Source organism: Stigmatopora nigra, chromosome 12 (genome assembly GCF_051989575.1).
Source record: "Stigmatopora nigra isolate UIUO_SnigA chromosome 12, RoL_Snig_1.1, whole genome shotgun sequence".
Taxonomy (NCBI): Eukaryota; Metazoa; Chordata; class Actinopteri; order Syngnathiformes; family Syngnathidae; genus Stigmatopora; species Stigmatopora nigra.
Window position 1 is genome coordinate 6,128,053 of NC_135519.1, and position 24,790 is coordinate 6,152,842.

General features: G+C 38.0%; 1 protein-coding gene across 1 annotated transcript; it reads right to left on the minus strand.

The window, feature by feature from the left end:
- wdr11 (WD repeat domain 11) lies at positions 1-20,476 on the minus strand. Its single transcript, XM_077730277.1, has 29 exons — positions 20,283-20,476; positions 18,736-18,847; positions 18,261-18,414; positions 17,894-18,067; positions 17,580-17,781; positions 16,388-16,553; positions 15,971-16,082; positions 15,170-15,368; positions 14,387-14,487; positions 14,119-14,295; positions 12,973-13,057; positions 12,034-12,140; positions 11,672-11,747; positions 11,379-11,487; positions 10,608-10,729; positions 10,352-10,499; positions 9,328-9,434; positions 8,738-8,852; positions 7,798-7,969; positions 7,574-7,682; positions 7,159-7,221; positions 6,949-7,014; positions 6,170-6,359; positions 4,501-4,596; positions 3,609-3,774; positions 3,217-3,314; positions 1,641-1,786; positions 1,324-1,406; positions 1-912 (listed from the first exon to the last, which is right to left on the minus strand). Exons 1-29 carry the CDS (start codon positions 20,366-20,368, stop codon positions 713-715), a joined length of 3,741 nt encoding a protein of 1,246 aa, XP_077586403.1. The 5' UTR covers positions 20,369-20,476; the 3' UTR covers positions 1-712.
- Between the last annotated feature and the right edge of the window lie 4,314 nt (positions 20,477-24,790).

A 24,790-nucleotide genomic window follows, 5' to 3' on the forward strand; every position in this document is an offset into this window, starting at 1 on the left:
TATATATATATATATATATATATATATATATATATATATATTTATTAATATTATTTTTTTACCCTTCTGTAAGTGAAAGCATATCCATTAAGCAAATGCTAATTTGAATTCCAAATTGGGCTCGGTTATGTTGGGGTCCATTATACCATTTCGTGTCTAACAGGAATGGATTGCGTGTATAAATGGTATTTGGTCACTTTACATTAAACTATTGGAATGGTCCTGCAAATTATATATATTTTTAAGGGTGAATCCAAAGTGCAATGTTTGGGAATTCAGTGCTGGAATAGGTTAATAGTGAGGGTAACCCATCAAGATAGGCTAAGGAATTCTGGCAATTCATTGCTGAATTTCGCCAAAGCAGCAGCGCAGCTAAATTAATTTAAAACAAAAAACAAGCACATGCATTTACTCAAAACAACCATACTAAAACGAATTTAACAGTTAAGTAGTAAACAACAATGTGCATTACTTCACTTGTTGGGGGAATGAATGCTTCTTTTGAAGCAACAACATGCAAACAGCTGCCAACGAACACCACCACTATTACAACAAAAACATGACGTAACGTCAAAATCGCCATAGCCACAGATGCAGGTATACTATAAATGAACCCAAATAATACGCTAGAGCCTCTTTTTCTCTTGCTATTCGGTCTTGGCAAAGAGTTAATGACCACATTTCCAATGTAGATGTGAATTCTTAAATCTCTTCAACTTCCAGAGTCTGTCACTGACTTGGCTTCGTTACTGTCAAGCAGGACCTCGGGCCCTCCTCCCTCGCCCTTGAATAGCTCTTCCATCAGCTGCTCGCCGACGGTGCCGGCTCGTGACGCCCACAGAGCGGCTCCTTCTCGCAGGCCTAGTGAGCGCAGAAGCCGTGCATACTCCAGAAATGAGGTTTCTATGAGTTTATGTAGAAATATAAGTCAAGGAGAACTTGTGGGTGTCTATCCGTGGGGGGTACAGTGACTGGTCACGACAAAAAGTCATTTAGACCTAGTGCAAGTGAACCTCTCTATGACAATACATCTATTGTGTTCATTATAACACATTTTTATGTGACTCTTCATCTGGGTGTATATGTTGTATAAACATTGTTATACAGGACTACAAAATATCGAAGATAGGCATGCTTATTTTTGCAGATTCCCTTATGTAAGCTGCATGTATTGACTGAAATACATTCACAATTCATACAGTAATAATTTACTGTTAGCCACAAATGAGTTATTTTGTTGGCTGAAATGTCAGTTCTGCAGAAGTAGCAACAGTAAGTCCATCAATGACCCTTTTGAGCGGCCTGATGGGTTTTCAAAAAGGATATTAGAGGAGTCGTTGGCCTCCATGACCCCGTATTTCAGGCAGGCTTCGATAAAGAGAGCGGCGCAGTCAAAGTGCCTCATACTGCAAAGACACACGCGGTTGTCCAAAAACAGCACGGTGTTGAATTTAATGGGATTGAATAACCTTACAAGCGTACACCACAATGCCTTCTGAAGGCAAATATTTCAAAATGAGACTCCCAGGAAAGAGTCGACTAGTAGACTAATTAAGGGACTAAAGTTTTGGTGTGCTTTAACATTGGGGAACAATAACGTGACCAAAGTAAAACTCCATATAAAGGCAATTTTGTCAAACCTGTGCAGCATCTCTCCCACTTTATAAAAGCAGCCCAGGGAAAGTAGCACCAGGATGGCTTTGGACTTCTGGTTGACTTGTGGGGAGCACAGATGCTCTGCCCACCGCTTTAGTACTTCTGAACCCTCCGCTGGGCTGAGGCGAACCTGCCAGAAGAACAATGTATAAACACGCAATATTGTGACATATCCTTGTCAGCTCACATCACGATGATGTAGCGACTGGTCCCATCTGCAACAGTTGTGATAAAATATGAGCCAGCACAAAATTGCAAACCTTTATAGATATCACTTTCCTACATTACAATGCATGCATTATTCAGCGATGAGTTTAGGAACATGTGCAAAGATGCCCATGCAACAAAATTTTAATGAGTACTCACTCCCTTGGCCCGAGATCCCTTTTTCATAAGACTGTGTGTGTGTGATTTTGCCCATGAAATCAAAAGCCAAGGAAAACACCCCAGGAAGCAAACAGTAGCTGACTTTTAGCCACTCACATGGAAAAAGTGAGTCACCATAGCAGACACAGCTTTACTCCAAGCACTTTGTGTAACCTTTGGAACTGTTGTTTAAGAAAAGTGCTATATAAAGTTTTAATGAATACAAGCAACCATTTCTATTTGCACCACAAAGCCTGTTCAGGTAAAAATGGGAAAAAGCTGAGAGGTCAAGTAAGTTGTTATTCAAGGTAGGGCTCAATTGCTCGAATAGCTAGTTATATATAGCTAGGTAATAGTCAATTAAATAAAAAATCCTCTCTGACAGCATTAAATTGTACTGTAAAACTATCCTGCCTCCTTACTGTCAGTGTTATTCGGATAAGGTTACAGTTGTGGAGATTTGACAACTACTCTTCAATCTCAGAGGACCATCCAATGCACCACAAAGATGGATCAACTCAAGCACAGAAACAGGGGACTTATTTTGCCTGCATCTATCCAGAAGCACATTCTTTCATTCATTATTCATTTTTTGGCATTGCGATAAAACTGGGATAGAAAGCTTCCATGTTGTTGGTACGCACCCAAACTACGAATTACTGGTACTATCTAGTACTATCAGCTTGCTGAAATCACCAACACACCGAAAATACAAAATGCCATTAATATATAAGATTAAATCTGAATATATCCAGTGAACAAAAGTTAAAGAGACAACATGATTTAAATAGGATGGGGAGAAATAAAGGAGGGCCCAGAGGAGGAGATTCTGAGGGTGTCTGACAGCTCTTGCTAGGAAATATGATGAAGCTGACATAGTGCTCGGCTTCACATTGAATAACGTGGGTGACCAGGAAGATACTGTTTTTATTTTGCATATAGCAGCAGAATGCATAAAGCCAAATAAATCAATCTAGTACTTTATTCCACCTTATTCATGCTTGTAAGCAGCTTAACTTTTTCAACAGAACACCTCAATATTGCCAATGATGTCATTATTTAAGTACTAGTATCAATATTCAAGCCATTTATGACTTCCTACCTCCAACATATAAAGGAGCATACCGACCCCAACCACAACTCCACACAAGTATATGATGCTTCTTTTTGATGAAAACATTTCTGCTTAGTTACCTTAGCAAGCCAGGCGGCACGATTCCATTCCCCGTAGGTCTGCAGGTAGCGGCAAGCATCTGCAGCCTTGTCTATCAAACACAGCAGCTGCACGCCCTCTGGTAACATCAGATGAAAAGTTGTAAGGTGTTAACGAGAGATGATGGCCCACTCTGGTTTATTTCATTGCTGTAAACCTGCCACGCTCTCATACAGTACTTGGATAGGATCCAAAAACTAATTTTTGTGTGGCTGTTCTGTGTGAGTGTTTACGATGCGATGCCACCACGGTGACAAATTACATTAAAAATGCATCTCATTCAATTACCAGACTAGAAAATTTCATGATTCAATTGAATCTATATAAGACGTTGGTAAGTAAAAAAAGGTAGCAATGAGATGTCAAGCCTTACCTGCTAACTTGCCATTGGCGATCATGTTAGTGGCCACCAGTTTGATGGTGGACTGGGAGGGACCAGATGACGTGATGGTGGTCACCAAACAGGCTTTGAGAGAATCACAGTAGTAGCTCGGATTGTCTGCACTCGTTTCTAACAGTAATTGGACAGCACGATCCGTCTGAAAAGAGTGAAATGGAACGTAATGGTATGAAGTATGTCTGAAGGTAACGATAGACACTGAAAAGCGGGGAGTAATGGACAAAATATGGTGGGTATATTTATTATCCCTTTTTATCTGGTGGCGATAATGACTTTGTGCTGGTGTCAGGGCTGAATGACCTCTGTCTGTCTAGATAGGTACGGCTCATCCAATACAAAGGCTGCTGATTGCAGCCTGTGATTAGAGAGGGAACAGTGACATTGGAGGCGACTACAATTCCCATAGCATGAAATCCTACAGAGGATGGAAGGGGCAGTTATCATCCATCTTGCTTCATTTAGCCTACAACGTAAACAAGGATATGAGCCACAAATGGACAGCCACACTACCATGGCAACAGTAACCCACTTTGGCCAGCGGCAATAGTATGTATGTACAGCAATATATTACACAGACCTTCAGGTGGCACATTTAAAATAAAAGGAGAATAAATGTTCTTAAGAACTTCCATGATTATGCTATATAATTAAACAGTAATCCAAATTATAGCTGCAATAATAAAATGTAAAGGCTTTGATTGGAGAGATGTGAGTGGACTGTCATTCTTCCCAAAATGACATTTGTATACTTGCTTTCTTTGCTGGAAGTACTGAAATGTTGCACCTATTTTCTGTCATATTTCTTTAGAGTATGTATATGCTGATTAATACTGTACAAGACTTTAAGTCGGAGTTTAGGACTTACCTGGCCCAGAAGAAGAAGCTGGTCAGCACATTTCTTAGTATGCTCATAATTGGAGCGCTTGACTTCCTGCAAGTGGACACGATCTAACTGGAATTTCTGTGGAGAAATCAAGAATAGAGAGATGTCAGCAAGGCATTGCAAGGCTGGAAAAATGATCAAACAATACATGACATCCAAATTGAGAAAAAGAAATATATATTTATTTAATATTGAGGCATTTCCCTTTGAAAATGGGCACATTGTTCCTTTTATAACACAAGGCGCACAGATTGGGGATATGGTATCTTTATTAGCACAGTGAAACAATGAAAATTCAAAGTGGAAAGTGTGTTAATTAGGTGGGAACTCTAGGAAACAGAGGGATACATATATTAAAAAAAAGTCTGTGTATGCAGCAATGTGCCTATGTGTATAAACTGACAGTCACTTTTATTTCGATTATATAATTTTTACATGGATAGTTAGACTTGCATTCAATTCTTCAGTGAGTCACAGTTCTGGTCAGAAATCAAATACGCTTAGAAGCTTTGGAACTGTGTGCTCACTGTTGGAGTCTTACATATTAGTAATTACAGTCCGGCTTCTGCCACCACCGCAGCTGTTTTATGACACCACAAGTCCAAAACAGCTACAGACTATTTGGGCAGTTCTTTGAAATTCTTCTATTTATGCTTCTATTTGTGTTGACCCTAGCAAAGCTTCAGGCAAACATTCATTAAAATAAAATATATATATATATATATATATATATATATATTTTTAAGAATCAGTGAGTGGGTAGTGTGGAGTCAGAAAAAGAGCAGTTCTAATTGGAATTTGTCACACAGCATTTATATTATTCAATGGCATTTGAAGGACAGTTCTTTTAATTTGTTAATTTTATGGGCGAGGGTATCTATGGACCCACGCTTAATCATGTAAAGGGAATATAAATTATGTTGTTTTTGTCTGTCTTTGTTCATTGTTACACATGGCATGAAAAGTCAATTGCTAAAATTTTGAGCCTAATGTATCTAGCATGAAAACAATCTTTTATGGAGTCTTGAAAGTACTGAACTGCTCAGTTAATTTGAGAATCAATACAAGCCATTATTCAATAAGAATGGTGGTTGTAACACAACCTAGGAATGAACTGTCATATTCTAAAGAACATTTTATTCATGTGTGTTAGTTTTTACTAAATTCCTCAAGCTTGAAAGTGGCAAGAAACAGAAATTTGGATATTGGCAATACACCCTCAAACCCCACACCCTAATTTATTTCTTAGTTAGACATATTGATGGATTTTTCATCCATTTTTCAAATGATGTACTGTACATATGTGAGTGCAGCTGGAAGTTTGTTTATCAGTATAAGGTGCCATCTGTTCTCCCTAAGAACCTCTGAGCACTTTTACCATAGTATCAGTCATAACGCCAGCTGAGGATCTGTCAGTTTCTGGGCAAAGATCACCTCAAGATACTTAGATAAGTTAGCATATTCCAACATAAACTAGATACAAATTGAATATTCCGGATCTAATTTCATCAAAAGGCTTTGAAGGCCTTTAAGGATAAATAAACCATGTCACAAATTACAGAACAATATGTAAACATGCATCTACCAATGCATCCAATTAAAAAAATAATAATTCAAACTAAATATAAAGACTCTTCCGTCTTATACTGACCTGGAAATAAGAGCTCTCACACAGCATGTCATGACAGATGTCTAGGTGATTCTGAGGGGACTGCTGGGCTGATTCACTTGGAACCTGATTGGTCGTCGTGGCCACACTGAGCTGACGAGCCTGAGCAAACGACTGGAGATAGTGTGAAGCCACTGTCCAAAAGTGAAGGTCAGACTCGTCCCCAAACAGCCTGTGGTTTGCAACATGTCTACAGTCAAAATCTACACATTCAGCTGTCTTTTTTAATTTTTCAGATTTCTAATGGGGAGACTACAGCCTCTAACAGCATATATTTTTTCCCCCATCTTGCAACAGCATTTTTTTTCTTCCCATTTACTGCTCTTAGTGTCTTCCACCAATCCTGCACTGACACACAGCTGTTGCCAGGTTACCAAGCCACATTAACAATGCCGTACTCGGATAGCCAGATGCAGAGGTATTACAGATTCATGAGCTCTCTGAAAGATTCGGATTATTTGCAAGCCAAAAGTTTCCTTCTTTCACGGCGAGTAATTTTCACGCCAAATTGTTTCGATTTGTCTGAGAAAAATTGCAACGAACTAGAGCAAAGGTGACGACAAACACATACTGGTAGTGAATAATGTTGGGAGACACAAATTTCAAAATGTTGAAATCTGACTGGATTTCTGGAGGCAAAATCCCCTGTGGGTAAATTTATAATTGAAATAATTTGATCCTGGCATCCTTTCCTAGAACTACAGATTTATTATGGGCTATAGCTCAAGACGAGAGCACAGTGTATATTGACTACAACTCACCTTGAGACCAGGAGGCAGCGCTGCAGCAGGCTGAGCTCGGGGTCTTGCAGCACACTTTTCATGTCACTGGGGAACCATCACAGATATACAATGGCAGAATACATTAAGCAGAGCATGCAATGTTCAAAACAATAGTTCTTGTATTTCTCATAACCTTATTAAAAGATCATCTGTAGGACACATATTGACTGCTTTCAAAGATAAACCTACTTTGACAAAGAATTGAGCTGCTCTTGGATCAGACCTTTAATCTCATCTTTCTCAGTGTAGTCTCTGAAAAGAAAGTCACAATCACAATGTCAGAGGGCTCCTTCTCAATAACACAGCTTGAGCTGGCTCCATCTCCATTCTTTGTGCGTAAATATTGATTTTTCTAATCTTGTAGATCGAGAGGTTCAATGTTAGAGGAGTAACCATCTGAATAGTGATTTTATGGACCCGGCGCCTCAGTCAAAAGACAAAAAAAAATCACATGTTTATTAGCATTTTAAAGTCTTTTCTTTTCTAAGTGCCACAGTTCAACAATGAATGGATAGAAGTCTCATTTTTTTAGGAGAAAAAGCAAGCTCTTTTCTTGCTGGAGATACACATATATAACGCAATACCAAGAAGGACTTGGACTTACACTTGTGTTATGTCCATGGTGAAGGTCCCCGACCATGGCTGGAGAAGAAGGAATGCTTTAAGAGTAAGGGCAGCTCGAGGTAAAAGCAGGTAGGGGCACCACACTGAATCTAGACAGACAGAAAACAATGTTTGGGAGAGCAGAACTAAAACATGCATATAGGCATACTATGTGTTTCTTTTGTCTTCATTCTTTTCACTTTCTACTTTCACTAGGCAGCTTACCACTGAGATCCTGTTCATCCATGCGATAACTCGCAGACTTCATGGCCATTTCCAACACACGAATACAGCCGTCATCTGAAGCCAGGACGACTTTGTCCGAGGTGCACCAGTCAATGTCCAAGACGCGATAGTTTACGTTGCGACCAATGCGCATGCTGCTGACCATTTGGACCTGCAGGAGGTTGAGAACCAATGAAGATCAAATGAGTTATGTTATTAGACAGGAACATTACTTCAATGCTGCCCAAACAGTAAACTGCCATATGGTCGAAGTAGCTTAGGGAAGAAAAAAAAAACATCTTAAATCATGCTGAAAAAAAAACAAAATGTGGGATGCAGAAGGGAAGACAGGAAAAAAACATTGTCAAAGGGGTGCAAAAAGCTCTCTGGCTTTTAATATGCAGAAGCGTTGAAGGCAGTTGCAGTCAGCAGTGCAGTAAAGATTTTGGGAGCTTTTTCCGGCTCCTCCCTTGCTTCTAAGAATGCTCCCTTCTGTAACTTGATCAATCTACTGTCTGACTTTTACGATTGAGGACTGAGCAGTAGATCCTATCTCAGTTACTATAAAGATTCACCTTTCTTCCTGCAGCCTACACTGGTAAATACGCTCAAGAAAATAAACCTGGGTGTACCTTTGCAGATGGGAAAAAAAAGCGAGAGTGACTTACTCTTGCAGTCAAATGTAGTTGTGTAAAAATCCACATATTGATGATGGTAATAAATATCTCTTTCTTAAGTGAGTAACAAGGCAGAAGTGTGTGTTAAAGAGCAAAAGTAATGATCACCCCATTGCTGTTTTACAATTTAAAGTAAGCAACTAACAAGCTCTGTCACATAAATTTATTGCTGTAATTTCAATTTGTTTGGTGGAATAGCACTGCAACATTTAGAAAGAAAAAAAGAAAAAGTTCTTAGCAGATGGCTACACTTATTTTTATACCTCTTTGGTGTCCCAGACTTCTGCTCCATCGGTATACATAACCAAGAGTTTCTGGTTGCCTTTTCCTGGTGCAAAGCGAATTTTCTTCACCCATCCACGGTGAGTTGGTATTGCCCTAGGAATCAAAATCATTGGTTCAGTCAGTCATCCTAAAACTAGTGTTACTGCAAGTATACTGCAAATTTCCCAGTGTGCTCAGTGAATGAATAGATATAATTTATTCATCTACTAGGAATGCATAAAAAATATTTAAAGTCAATGCATTGAAATATGATTTAGTATTCAAAAAGGGTATATCTAACAAAGTAACAGCTGGCTGTATTTGTTTGATTATCTGCAATGTGACAGCTACAATATGAGTTGCCTTGATAGTTATAATACATGAATCAGACCGACATTGAAAGCATGCACTTGTAATTATAATCATTGCAGAGCATGGTTTAAAGAAAAATACTTCAAAAACAATATTGCATTCATCTCAAATTCCAAATTGAAGCTGATGTTATTTAAATGATTAATTCTAACAACCTCAATGAATTATGCCAGTTAATATCATAAAATACCAGTGCAAAATTGAAAACTCAAATTACCTGGATAAACGTGCTTTAAGGTCCCAGAAGTTAAGATTTCCATCTACATCACCAAGCACCAAAGTATCACCTTTCCACGCAATGCAGGCAATACTACCCATACTTCCCTGCAACATATTCAATAAGCAGAAGAATATGACAGGTCCATATTCCCAAACCTTTTATTGCATAACTCTATCATTGACACTTGTGTTCTGGATGTGTATGATAACTGGAAGAAGTATATTAATATTTATGAAAGCCAGGCGGTAAACATATGGGTGAGTTAAAGTTAGATTATGTCAATAGACAACAATGGTGCTTTGGAGTCAAAGCATGCGTCTTATCTCCAGCTGTGTGGGGTGGGTGAAGGGGATAAAACCTTTTAGGAGAGTCTCTGTCAGTTCACTGACAGAGATATGAAGGCTGCAAAGCCTTTGGGGTATGCAAATGTTTGTAAAATCAAACTGCATCAGTCACATAGAAGCCTCAAAGGAGGTAAAATCCCTGGGTAGCCCTCTGGTCTCTAAAATAATAGTGTGAAAAGATGCAGGCACTGTGAGAGGGGTAAAATACTCTGCTTAAGAATAAAATGTGTGGCTTAGAAAACACAATGATACTTGATTGTGATTTCCCATGAGGAAAAAAAAGTGCAAGTCAACATACATGATCCCCTGAAAGGATTAACTGAGAAGCTAATAGGATAACACAAACATTGTTAACTGATTCACTGCCATTGACAGGATTAGATCTAAATATCATGAATGGAATTTTGTAATTATCACTATTAGGTGCTATTATAAGCCTTTCTTTAAAATACTTTAAAGCAGAGTGTATAGATAGGCCCAATCTTTAAATACTAAACAGAATAAAGTCATTTTATCTGTGTCCTTAATGGGTTTCTATTGTGTTTTTCTATTAGTAATAAAGGCAAGTTACTATGTGGTCAATGGAAAAACTGCTCATTTTAAAAGCTGGTTCTTCTATCCCTGTCAATGGCAGCCAATGCATTTAAGAAATATATGTACATATAATTTGGACTTACATCAGGAGGAATACGGGCTCCATCTTTGACGGTGTTGCCTTCTACAGTGATATGGTAGACTTGGCCGTCTGTGTCAGTAAACACAAAATGTTCCCTGGCAGATATGGCCTGGCTGGTCTCTGACTTGCTTTCTGCATCCTGTAGCAGACTAATGTAGGGACAAAACTAAAAAAGTCAATTTTCTTACTTTACATACTGATCATTTGAAGAAAAACAGTTTGACAGATAAGTGTTCCATTATTTTTTTAGCGCTGACCTGATAACTGAGGATTCAACAGTATTTTGCTCAGTGTCTGACACTGTTTGCCGGGCCATGGCCTCCCTTGCTGCAATCTGCTTCTTCTTCAGACTCTTCAAATTGTGTGACGGAGACCATTCCTTAAGACACACAAAAAAATGCAATTAGAAGGCTTGACCAAAACACAGACAGATCACAGCAAAATTGTTGTTGAGGTAAATTGACGTAGTTTTCCGCTTAGGAAAAGCAAACAAGAGTTAATCCTCAACCTTACTCCTTAGTAGTAACTACTTAGAGCACTGTAGCAGTGGTTTCGGATATCTTGTTTACAATCAAGATGGGAATAAGACGGCAATATGGTACTAAGGAAGGTCAGCATGTATTATTAAAGCTATCGTTGGTTTTATTCGCGCTGTAGAAAATTTTACAGCCCCACTGTAAGGTTTCTCCTACATAACTCTTGTTTTATGTGCATAGCTGGCCAAAGGATGCACTGTGTCTTGCTGAGAAGGGATATTTTGTGGGGGAAAATATTTCCAATTGCCCACATGAGCTCAAGGAGGTGCAGAACACAAAAAGAATGTTGAAAATTAGTAAAAGGCTATGTCAACAACTGTTATAGCTTACCACTTGATTATAATATTGGACAAAATTGGACACAGTAGACACTATACACATGCATTTTTCACTTTTTGATAACTGCAGATGGTGAAAATCCCATCATGCAAAACATCAGAAAAATAGTGTAGAAAACAAACTATACAAAAGCAAAGTGCTTTATCTATGTACCAGGGCTGTAACTGTAGGGAAGTTCTTTGCCATCTCTCGAAGAAGGGTTCCCGTCCTGATATCCCACAACTCCAGTGGTTTGTCTCTGAACACCACGACCAGGTACTGCCTGAGGCCAAAAGCATGACACTTTTTTCATTTGTCTATAATCCCTTTTTACACATAAACATCTTATGTTACGTTTTGTTGGTGAGTGGAGGCAAATGGTAATCCAACATAACACAAGGCAGTCACGGTAACAAGGGAGACTGGATAATACTCCCAAAATGACGTCACAAAAAAACAAAACTCACTTAAGATGTGAAACTTTTATCATCTCTATGGGTGGCTCATCATTTCCTCGCTCACCTCTGAATGCAAAAATTCGTCCTGCCAAATACAAACATGAACAAAACTAACGTGAGAGAGATAACACATCAAATGCACTCAAAAGACGGATTCGTACAAATTCACTTTAGTGCCGGTACCTCAGTGTATTAACCCACTTTCACAGAGTTAAAGGAGGAAACGACAACTTCAGCATACTAATGTGATACACTATTTTGCTCGGAATTAGCAGATCAGCTTTAAGTTTTGTTGAACTGACCCCTAGAGTTTGCCCTCATTTTTACACACATGATCCTTGAGTAAATCACCCCCTTGAGGGTTTTCTCACCAGTAGGCATGTCAATGTACTGCAGCTCATTCCGAACCAGGCCCATGTTGTTAGGAGAAGAAGTGGCAAAAGACAGAAAACTGGTCAGGCTCACCCACTCAATACCTCTGCAGAAAGAACACATGAAAAATGTCAAAATTGCACAAATGAACATTAATTCAAACCAGCCAAGGGTGCAAAATGACATTTTTTTAGAACAGTGGAAGCAGAAACTACTATAATAAGATGTTAAGGACAAATTGGTGAATTAGTCCATTTCCCCTGTATATGTAAATGAGATGCTAAAAAGTTGAAACACCTTGCCCTTATAGGGGCATATGATTTCTCGACTTTTGTGCATTAAGGCTTTCTTTCCACCTCTACAAATATTCATCTAGTACACTTTATAGTACTACCCTGTAAATGATGGAGTCATCTTACAAGGAGGAACTTTGGTGATGAAAAAAAAAACTAAATTAAATACAGATTTTATTGAAAAATACTGCAAAAATGATGGAAAAGAAAGAAAATCTAGAATATTAATTTATAATATATTAACATTACTTTGTTAGTTTTTCCACAAATTTATTTCTTGAATATTTTTCAAATGTTTTAACCTGTTAATCTGTTATGAAAACATTTGTATCGGTAGTAGTAAGTGGCTTGAATACCATTTATATAGGAATCGCCTATTTCATGCTTCTGGTAAATATTGTCGTTTGTCCAACTCTTAATTTTCTTATTTTCAATGGCTAATCCCAGAGAGGAAGCATAAATATTTAAATATCCACAACGGTAATGAGTTAAGAGTCAGAAAAAGATCAAATAATAAACCCCCGCCTGGCAGTGAGTAATATTCAGACTTCAAGAATGACATACTTATTGCTGCTCCTGGAGGAAAGGCTTCTAACATGACTGCTCAATCACAGTTTACTCATAACAGGAATGAGCAGATCATACCTTACTTCACAGGAATGGACACTCAGCTCTTTGTGGAGAAGACCGCTGGTGAGGTTGTAGACAAGCACAGACCCATTACTCGTGCCTGTGAAAAGACAACATAAATTGAAGAAGAAAAAAAAGGAAAGCTGTGACAAACAAGTGTGCTGCCTGTTATTTTCCAAACTGAACTGTATTACATACATTTTATATACGGAGTGCTGCAAAATAAGTCCAAGATGCTACAATAAAGTGTTAATATGAATACACATGTAGTATATTTATGCCACTAGTATATTATTGTTTTATTTTTCTCCTTTAAAGGTCAAATGTAGGAGTAATAATTCAGAATCCGCGATGAAGGTTTTGCATAATTTTATTTCCCTGTGAATTGTGTCCAATCAAGGTCAAAATTAAAAAGCTGTTGGAGGAGGACAACTATCGACACTTTACTGTGGAAAAAGAAAGACTAAATTATCACGACTGTCTATAGCCGAACAAAACAAAGTGCTTTGGTGGCCCTTCATTAATAGTGAGTTCTCCTGTTTTGACATTTTTAACAGTCATTATGGAAATGATAGCAACTAATTTGAGCCAGCCAGCTCAGCAGGCAATCATGCATAACATTCAACCACTTAAAATGTGTTTTTCCATCCAGGAATTAAATTTATTATGCTTATTATAATTGCTCAAGAGGAAATTCAATTTACACTCTGCTGTATATTTTGTGTTCCACACCACAGAAAGAAACTCGAACACAGCAAGCTCCCAAACTGAATACTAAAGCTTTAGTTAGTAACAAAATTAAGCCTTATAAATAAAAAAGATAGATCTTAAAATAATCATGAAATAAATTCCCACAATTCTCAGTGACTAAGACTTTTCTCTCCTGTATAAATGCAATGAATAATGTTCAAATTTGTAGCTTGATGAAAACTATACTCCCACTCTATTCAAAGAAAAGTGAGTCTTTTCCCTGGATGGAGCATTTTTCATAAAACTTCAAAGGTTTGCTTAATGAGAACCATTGCACACTGGCTGCAGTGGGGTGGGGTGGGGAGATTGGGGTCTTTTGAGTTCTTCCTCCATTCTACATTCTCTAATTTACTCAACAGTTTTAATCAGAGTGAAAATATGATCCATAAGTGTGTTTTCAAGATAACATACCAATAGCCAGCATAGGTTGGTAATGGTTGAAGTTTTTGGTGGTCAAAGGCGGACACATACGGAGGGCAAAAGGTGGCAGTGGCAAACCAGAGAGAAGGCCAGTCAATAGAAACTTTAGCTGGACTTCTTGCTGATTGGAGGATGCAAGAGGGGCTTCACCAGCTACCAAAGTTTGACCTTCACAGAAAAAATAATACACCTTACATTATTGCTTTTTATTATAAGCTTTTGTAGGCATCCCTGGTGTAAATGATGGAAGCGGTCATACCGATCATGTTGTTGAGTGATAGATTCTGAATATGTTTCTGGTTTGGAGCCAAAGGAGCTCCACAAAAAGACACTGGGGAGTAGAGTGGAGACAGCCCTGAACTGCAACAAACAAAGTAAGAGGAAAAATATTTATTCAGTATCTAGTATCTTGCAAATACAGCATGCATGAATTAAAAAAAATACCACAATTAATTGCCAGGATTTAACATTGCAAAAAAAGACAAATATTGGTGCACATCTTATCTAGTTAATATCCAGACTAAGCTAAGCCAGTTGTCATTTACAATTACAATATTGCAAAGATAACTAAATTATCAACATGTTCAGCCTAAGGATAATGTATAATTAAGTCACAGGTAAACACAAGTAGCATTTCAGCAATGTGAAACTGAGATATATTTAAGCAAATTAATTAAAACTAGGCAAAGCTACCACCGAAAATGACACATAGTATCTATCATATATGCATATTTTATGTTGCTGAGGCCTATTTGCCAACGTATATTAACAAATAGGCAATGAGCTAAAAAGGAGAATTACAGTTGTGTCTCCTGAATATGCGCTTAGGAATTTCCCATCAAAGGAAAGTGAGATAGCTTAAGTCCTACCTATGAAAGTCGCTAAGAAGCTCAAATTTAGGTCAGAGAATTATACCGTTTTCAAGAAAGTTTATTTAAGGTGACTGATAAAGCAGTGTGACTCTCACCCTTACCTAGCTTTTCAAAGCTGTTTCTACCAAATTATCACCGGAATATGAAGCAATGTGTGTGTTCTTGTGTACCTTGGATTGACAGAAGCTTTTCCTGTAATTGCTTTAAGCTCCCACAGCATAACTCTGCCATCGCTGACCATCAGAGCAGCATTGTTTTCAGAGACGGGGCAAATAATCATGCGATATGGCCGGACAGTCTTTGTGACACGGATAGCGTCACACTGAGAACGCAGGTCATAAACAAGCTCTTGGGAAGTCTGTTCAGGGTCTGAGGAATAAAAATGAAACAAACCACATAGGTGTCACTCTAAATTGGACGATGATGGAGAGCACAAATCGACAGATCGAGGGAGGGCATAGGAAGAAAACAGGACAAGTTTGAGATAAGGCATTGAGGAGTTGTTAATCACATAAAATAGCAATGCGAAGATGAATTGGAGGAGATTGCGGAAAAGGTATGCGTGAGGGGAAATGAGAGTGGGACAATAAAGTGAGAGGATTTAAGGAGATAAGCGCCTGGAATAGAAATAAACGTATAAATGAGCGTGTGAGAGACTCATAAAAGAAAATGTCAGAGAAGCAAGAAAAGAAGCTGAAGAGAGCAGCAGGGAATAACTACAAAGACAGAAACATTTGCTGAGACAATATAGTCCCACTGGCCAATAAACACTAAGCCAAAGATAAACGAGATGGTAAGAGTCTGAAAGTCCACTGGGGCAAACTGATACGCTTCAGGCTATGACCGTGCGTGCTATGCTTCAGCTAAATAAAAGAAGCGGAGACGGCGTCAGGTTATCAATGAGCTTAGTAAATACAAAGGACGCCATTTTATTGGACTTCTACGCTATGTAAGCTGTTGTTGTTGTTTACCTGTTACTCCCGATCCTTCTTCAAGAGCTGTAGTGGAACGGCACACACGAAGTGTGATGCATCCGTTTTCGTGGAGGCAGTATAGGGCATCCCTCTGGGCACAGGGAATCACCTGAGACAAAAAAAGATGGGTGATGTAATCGGTTAGTAATCTCCTCCTCCTTGATATTGTTGCAAAATAAATGTTGGAATGTTCATAAGATCACTGCTCGCATAATATTGCCCGCTTTTCACTTAACAAACCAAACTAAACAAAAATCTAAGAGCGAGTTAAATGTAGACCTTGAAAAATCCAGAGTATAATTGAAAATCTGAACAAATGTCTCTTTTAAAGTTAAGTCAGTCTAATTTGTAAAGGCTTACATGCATAAAACCTCCCTGAAACAAGTTTTAGACTTTGAATTTGTCAATCGTCACCTGGATGAAGGGGACTCCAGACCGCTCAATAGCAACAACTCCCACAGTCTGGCTGAGCTCTAAGTCCAGGATGAGGATTTCTCTGGGATAAAGCAGCAACATGTGGTTCCGTTTGGACGGCAGGTAAGACAACTGCAGGCAGTCATTCAACGTCACTGCCTCAGCGCTACAAATCACAAAAATGGCAAAGTAAGAAACAAGTTTGGGAGATTTTTTTTAAAAGGATCCCTTGTTTCACATTCAATACCTGTTGTAATAGCATTGTATTTCATTAGTTTTGTCTGAATACTCAGCATACACTTGAGATAATGATACAAAATTAATCATTTTAATAATAATTGATTAAAAAAGTCTAAATACTATAAGAATTAATGAGATATTATATGAGTGTGAGCGACATGATTTCCCAAAACAAAGGCAGGCACTAAGATTCCCTTGCCAGGAACAAATAGGTGCCAAAGTGTGATTACCACAGGGCCAACTCCATTGTTTTACGTTATAATCAAACAGAGTAGGAACAGACAAACATTTGTGAGAAGTTAAAAGGAAAGCCTGAAAGAGAAAAATGACTCGTTGATTAGCATCTCATTGATGTGGGCCGGGAAAGCATTTGAAGCCAGAAATGTCTGACATCCAAAAGAATCATAAAAAAAAAAAGAAACCATTAAAGACTTCCAAGTCTTTCATGCAATGACAACAACAACACATCTAAAAATCAAAGAAAAATCCCAATGTCAGTGACTGCTCACATTTACTTTGGAAATGATATTATACCTTCAACAGATGTGAAACAAGGGCTAGATTAACTCATTCACTACCATACATCATATATCAGAATAAGGACAGTTTAGGAGGATCTAGCCAAGTCAGATGATCTTTAGACCCTCCAGACTACTGAGGGACTGTCCGTTAACCTCTGTCTCAGTCTGCAGAATGTCCCTGACCTACCTTGTGGACTTCCGGTGTGTGGCTCTAGTTTTTTTAACTAGGTCTACAATGTCTGCTGTGTCTGTCTTGCTACTGCAACCAAGGAATTGTCCCAAATACGGGATGAAATAAAGTTCTAACCTAACCAAAATATTTGTTTCCATACTTCAGAACAGAATTTATAAATGAAATAGTTTTAGTGTATAATGTGTTCATTTTTTTATCAAATAAAGCTGTCAAAATGGGTAAAATCTTTAGCTCTTACGTGGGTTTTTCATTGGTGATTAGCACTTTAACCTTGTTGAGTGCCTTCTTGGCACCGGTTGGAGCTGGAGGGGCGGTAGGTGCAGGCTTGGTATGCGCAGGACTTGCATGCGGGCTAGCAATGTAAACCTTTTTGCCCGCACTCCCTGGTGGTTTGGAGTGGGAAAAGTCTGTGATGAAGACTATCCCTTCGCTTGTCAGTACTGTTGAGAAAATTAAAGAAAGAAAAGAAAATGACTTACATGTACTTGTTTTCATAAGATTAGATTAGATAATTATTTCATTGCATATTTAATGCAGTTATTTTCTACATACAAGCCATGTTGGATGGGTCGAATGGGTCAAAGGAAAAAGACAGGATGTTTTCAGCATAGCTCTTCTTCCATAACTTAGTTCCTGTGTCTCCATTCCATAAAATGATGTAATTAGGTGGGTGCACAGCCAACAACAGATCACGGGACACATCTTGATTCCATAACCACTCCAAATCTGAAAGAAAGGAAACAGAAATGAATGAGAAAGATATACAGTTTGGTGTTTGCAGCAGGAGCAATAAAGTGACGGCAATAGCAATGTAATGAAAACAAATCTCACACTCTTTAAGAGCGACTTGACAGAATGAATTGTTTTCTTTGGTGGGTAAAGAATCAATTTAAGATACAAGACAAAGGTTCTTTCTTACCCTGTATAGGTTTGGAGTGCTCTTGTATCTCACAATGGGCAGTGCCACTAACGACATCCCATACAATTATCTTTCCAGAGCTATCTCCAGAGGCAAGTCGCAAACAGTAAGGCGAGCTCAAATTATGATAGTAATTCTCTCTCGACCACTTCACCTGGAGAAGACACATCAGGTTATATTTTGCTCATGCTTATTGGGAAATTGTGAAAGGGTTCATTTTGTATGAGTCATGTGCCACAAAAATCTGTACTTTTGTATACATATGTACAGAAGGTTTTGGTGCGCATATAATATAAAGATTGCCAATTCATACTAGGTTTAAAAGGCATGTGCCAACACATTACATAACAATAATAATAACATAATCATGGTATCAAATATAAATTAACTTGCAATGGTATAGCATGCCCGCCTTTATTTTAGGGGAACAGTCATTATTGCATGTTTGTAACAAAGCAATTTTGGATGTGCTGACCTTGACCACACTGGCTTTGTGTTTTTCCAGTACTTGGATTGTCTGTGATGTCTTTGGATCAATAATAAGAATGCTTGAATGACATCCTTGAGCAATCAGTCCTTGCCAGCCCCTACAAAACAACAAGAAGGCAGTAAGAAAAGATGTTTGTAGGTAAACACATGCTGTGCAGAAAAATGAGACATCAAAACTATATCAAAAAGTGCAGAAACTGAGTATACCACAAACATGTATATTATATAACAAAAAAAAAACCAGGGTAACAATCAAGATGCACATGCAGGATGAGTAAGTAGCTGCAGAATATTGGATTTGCTAGTACAACTGGGTTCCTCATCCATCCATTGACTTGCACATTGTGTCCTGCTCAGGATTATGGGCTGATGAATGCTTTCACATGTGACTTTGGGTGAAAGGTGGACAACAGCCTGAACTAGTTGTCAGACCGTCTCAGGGCACATACAGAGACGGATAACATCCAGACTCATATATGCAACTTCATCAGCATCAAAGTAAGGAATATGTATTGACTCCACATACCAGTCAACTGGTACGTTCTCGCCGTAATTGGTACAACTGAAAGCCCATTTTTATATTGGTACGCTGTACACATGAAAATGGTACGCTAAACGGTGATTTTGAGAAAAAAAAATAAATTAAGGCACTTTCTAGCCATTTTTCACCATCCGCCATTGTTTCTTCCCGGAAACGCATGTCTGCCAAGTGATATATGTACCGGCGCCTCTGATTGGCTAAAAAAAAAAGATCATGATAAACATTTCGTTTTGTAACACTTTCACCATGTGATTTCCGTTTCCTGTTCCCTTGTTTATGTTTACTTTCATTTGATCAGCTGTTTCTGGCATTTTCTACTTGTTGTTCGTGATTTTTTACAAAAAAGTAAAGTGGTAAGATTTTCCATGTATTTATACATATATGTAAGGGCGAAAACAAAATTTGGTAAGATCACAAATGGTTCGAGGTTGACAGGTATGACTCCATCATATGTCAATGTCCATCAGGGTTGCAACAAAGCATATGCATTGACAAAAAGTCAATTTCTCATGGAAAAATTAATCAAAAAATAAAATATTCAGACTTTTACAGATAATTAATGCAATACTAATAGTTGATGAGCAATTTTGGATAGATAGTCAATATCTAACAATAAATGAATTTGACATCTTGTTGGGTTTTAATTGTATTGCGTTGAGATCCTGAAAAAAAATCAATAATTAGATTCGATCGAATCGAGGTGATCTCTATTTAGTACCATGTATGCAAAAATAAAGGAAAAACAAGGACAGTGACTCAAAAATCACAGGCCCAATACAATACATGTCACATGACAGGATGCAATCCACGTTTTTTCAACATCTTTGACTACATACAAAAACACAATGATGAAGAATAAATACACCTTATTATACGATTAAAATGGGACCAATAAATCAATCTGAAACCACCCTTAAAGCAAAACGATGAGTGAAAACAAATGTAGACACCGTCGTTCCCAATGCATGCTAAAGAAATGCTGCAGAACTCACCAATCTACTGCAGTTTTATTCTGCAAATTAAGCGTGCCAGTCAATGTTCGGGCAGCAAGTTTGATGTTGACAGTGTATGGAATCATAATTATTGATTAACGCTTGCAGATCGTTCACATTTGGGTCGTCGAAAGCAGTTACAGTTTGATAGCTTCCGAGGCTCTTCTCTGTTTTGGACGGTAGTAGGAAGTGAAAAGGTGTTGTTCTATAACAGCGTCGTGTAGGAACCAATCCAAACCTCTCTGCTGTTCCGTATGTAAATTTAAAACTCGGTGAAATGAAATCTATACAGGATTTGGAAATTATATTGCAATTCTGCACAGTAAAGCAATGCAAAAGCATTTTCCCCTGTGCATTATGTGCATTACCAGCAACAGAAAATAAGACACTAAGTATTTTCATCCATTCATTTTCAGATGCGCTTATCCTCACAAGGTTTACAGGGGGTGCTGTAGCCCATCCCAGCAGACTTGGCCAGAAGTGGGGGACACCCTGAATTGGTGGCCAGCCAATCACAGAGCACAAAGAGACAGGCAATCATTCACAATCACACTCATACCCAGGGGCAATTTAAAATGTTCAACCAGCCTATCCTGCATGTTTTTTGGGATGTGGGAGGAAACCAGAGTACCTGAAAAAACCCCACACGAGCCCAGAGTGAACATGCAAACTCCACACGATCAGGACCAACCTGGGATCAAACCCCCGACTCCAGAACGGTGAGGCCGACACACTAACCGCAAAATAAAAAATGATGATGAATTGATATCCTGTGTATTCAATGAAGGTATTGAACTAAAATGTAAGCCTCCTCCTAATAAATCCACGCATTCATGCTTACCTTCAACGAAAAATTCAGCTCTACTGATTTATGACAGCGTCCATCACCGTCCTGTCCTGGACAAACCAGATTGCCCCGTTCCATATAAGTGATAGTAAACAGAGAAATGAGAGTGGTTGTGGAGAATGGTCAGAGGTCTAAAAGAGCATGACATCCCACAAAAACCACTGCCTGTGTAAGCGCTAGGGGCCTTTTAGTGGAAACTTGTGGAATTGTGATTTACTGCTAAGGATAAATATGCATAAAAGCTCTTGTTTATGTTCCATATAATCCAAGAGAACCTAAAATAAGGATGCTCACATGAAATGTCATCATTATCCATGCCAGACATAGTTCTCAGATCTAATGAATAAATCCAGCCATTGTGTTTAATGCATCTGTGAAAAGAGATCTAATGAAAAAAATGCAGAATGATTCCCCCTTTGCTTTTTGTGGTCCTATTGGTCTCCAGGCTCTCATTTCTGCCATTGCTGAAAGCCATCATCTTGATCTTTATTTGAAATGAATATCCCTGCTGTGAACAGCAGGCTAAATAAAAAAGATAGAGACCAAAGAACAAACAAACTACTGCAAATACACTCAGATTTACACCAATTGATCGTTTTCCGACATTTCCCATGTTGCCTAACTTTGAGATGACTATGAAAACATATTTGGCTTTTCCAGTTATCCAATACTTTTTTTTGGGGGGGTAGATGACAGAATGAATTATGATCTGCTTGGTTTGTTCTTATCATCTAAGCAATTATTGAACATCTGCCACATCTTAAGTTATTATTAATAAAGCCTAAATGAGATGTGGAGTAAAGGAAGCATCAGCTGTGTAGTTGACAGCACTGCTTTAATTCCATTTGTAGCTATCAAGGATTCTAAATTGTTAGTTTGTAATATGAAAAAGAGTCATTATACACATACCGATCAATTATTTCAAAGTAGAAAGTGATGGATTATGGGGAAACACTTACTTAGCTTAGACGTGTTAGAATGGATAATGGGAGTGTGGAACATATGCTGTTATAAATTGGTATAAATAGTGTTCATGTATAAACAAGAATTGCAATTACTGTACTCACACCTTGGTGCTGCCTAACAGATCCACGTAACATACTATATTCGAACAGAATATCTGTCTGAAATGACCCAGAGTGCAAAGAAAACACTTATTTTGTGTATTATAAAAGTATCAGTCTTTGAATGTCACAGCATTTGATATTAAAAGCAAACATGTAAAAAGAGATCAAATGATCAGAATGAGGAATCCCAAGGTGAGGTTTCTTTTAGCCGTTTTCTTTTACCACCTCTAAAGAAAATGTTTTGGATACACTATGAAAATGTTGAAAGAGAATTCATGTTTTCAACACTCAAGAAAAGCCTGATGATTCACAAAAGATGGTCGCAATTGGGAAATCGTATTTATTAGCTGTCTTAGTGACTCACTACTTTCACTTGGGAGAAAACCAGATTAAAGTGGATTTGAAGTATTGCTTCACAATTTGAGTCTGTACAAAACACTTTCAGTTTGTTGATTGGTCACAGACTTTGCGTAAAAAGCATATCAACTGATATTCTAATAAATGCAGACTCAGATAATTTTCTCTGTTAACTCCAAAAACATGAATGTATATTCAAATTTAATTGGATGAAAACTCTGCATAAAGCAGATAATGAAAGCCAAAAACAAGCCGGATATCTGCATAAAAACAATCTAGGGAAAACTAAGATGATCTGATACATTTCCGGCTAAACACGCTGACACTGAACTTTCTTTGTCTTCATTCTCCCCTTAAGTGTTTACTCTGTGCCTTGTTGTCCTCGAATTGTAAAAAAAAAACTACTAATACACAGTTGATTCGATGTGTGTGTGCAGGGACTTTCAATTACTAGGGAATTCAATGCCTCATTGAGATTATCTGGCACTTGGGAAGCAGAGTTGTAATTTGTTCAAGGAAGAATCATGCTGAGAGGAGTTACAAGATGATATGTATACAGCCATCGTCCTTATTTGAGCCTCTGGCAAATAGCATGGATCAATGCTTGTGCTGGGGAATGAACATTGATGGCAGTGTATCAATAAATGAGATCGATTTCTGTCATGAGCTGGTAATTAAATATTATAGTTTCTTTTGGTCATGAGGTCTGCATAAAAGTGTGAAGAAGGAGAGAGAAAGTACTACAGTAAGTAAAACGAATAGGTCTTAGGATCATATAATAGAGCAGTTGGTTAACAGAGTGGATATTATGAGTAATTTTGATCATGTTCTCAGCATGTCTTTCTATTTGGAGAGAAAAGTTTGAAGGGCATACTTCAGGAGATGTCATTATAGATCAAACTCTCTTGCGTATTATCATAAAAGAAAATTTATATCCTCCAATCTTTTTTTGATTTCCATTTTAAATCTCCCGATGAGTTGACTATGTACCGTTTGATTTGTGAGCAATTGAGGCTACAGCCAACCTTTTCTAAAATGTGGAATGGAAGATGGATGGATTTTAAGATCTTTTTTGAAGGATTGAGTTAAAATGTGATAAGATGACCTTTCAGGAGGGTTTTGAATTCTAAATGGGGGCATTCATTTCACACACACACCATCTAAATCTAGACCAGTGTGTGTGTGTGTGTGTGTGTGTGTGTGTGTGTGTGTGTGTGTGTGTGTGTGTGTGTGTGTGTGTGTGTGTGTGTGTGTGTGTGTGTGTGTGTGTGTGTGTGTGTGTGAGAGCCAAGCAAAGGGATGTTTTAAATAAAGTTCTGGTAGTTTTAGATTGCTATTTAAATGTGCATGTTAAAAGAAAAAGTGAAACAAAAACATTCATAATGACAGTTTTTTCTTTATGTGTTAAAGACTGTGTGTGTGTGCCTGTTAAAGTTAGGGATTGAAAAATAAAGTCCTTCACATTAAATTTCATTGGGACCTCATTTTAGTCATATCAATTAGCCATTATGAACAAAATAAGTGACCTTTTCTGGCTCAATAAGGATCAGATACAAAATGTTACTTCATAGCAATGACTTTTGAAAAGGTAACTAAGATATTTTTTCGTTTGCTTCATGAGCAATCAAATATCACGTATATTGATCTAATCCAGGTGTGTAATTTATCAAGACTAATCATATTGGAAATGGAAATATGGCATACAGTACATATAGAGGTTAAAAACATGGATGACTTGCTTAGTGAATTAGAGTTCAAGATTAAAATGCACAAGGCGAAATCAAGTAATTTAACTGCAGCATAGGATTGATGTTCTTCACATGTGAACTGAGTAATTTCTGTTTGTTAACTTTAATATTTGGGCTAAAAAAATGCACAAAAGGCCATAGCTTTTAGAAGAGGTTGGTGGTTTTGCACCCACACAGTACTTATTGCAAAAGGGCCTAATACAGAGTGTTAGATATACTAGAACATACTTTGGTAAAGTAGTACTAGCTTAAAAAATGTGTCATACTAAGCATGAAAATGGTTTAGTGATGTGCTAGACAGAATAAAATGCTGCCAAAATGCACTGCCTTGCTCTTCAACCATCTGCACTGCTATTTGGCTTTTTATGTGTCTCTGTGGTACATTCCGTAATGGAGACTCCTAATGCTCTGACTTAATAGTAGAGCTATTTCCCCATATATAGAGGGAAGGAGCAGGATGGACCAACAACATAGTGAGTCCACAAATCC

What these genes read in the sequence shown, in the direction of transcription:
- wdr11 (XM_077730277.1), bottom strand. Translation starts at nt 20,368, where the DNA reads ATGATTCCATACACTGTCAACATCAAACTTGCTGCCCGAACATTGACT. An exon ending in AGAAGGATCGGGAGTAACAG is followed by an intron (nt 15,369 to 15,970) that starts GTAAACAACAAC and finishes TTTATTCCTCAG; the next exon opens with ACCCTGAACAGACTTCCCAA. An exon ending in ACCATGGACATAACACAAGT is followed by an intron (nt 7,222 to 7,573) that starts GTAAGTCCAAGT and finishes CTTTCTTTTCAG; the next exon opens with AGACTACACTGAGAAAGATG.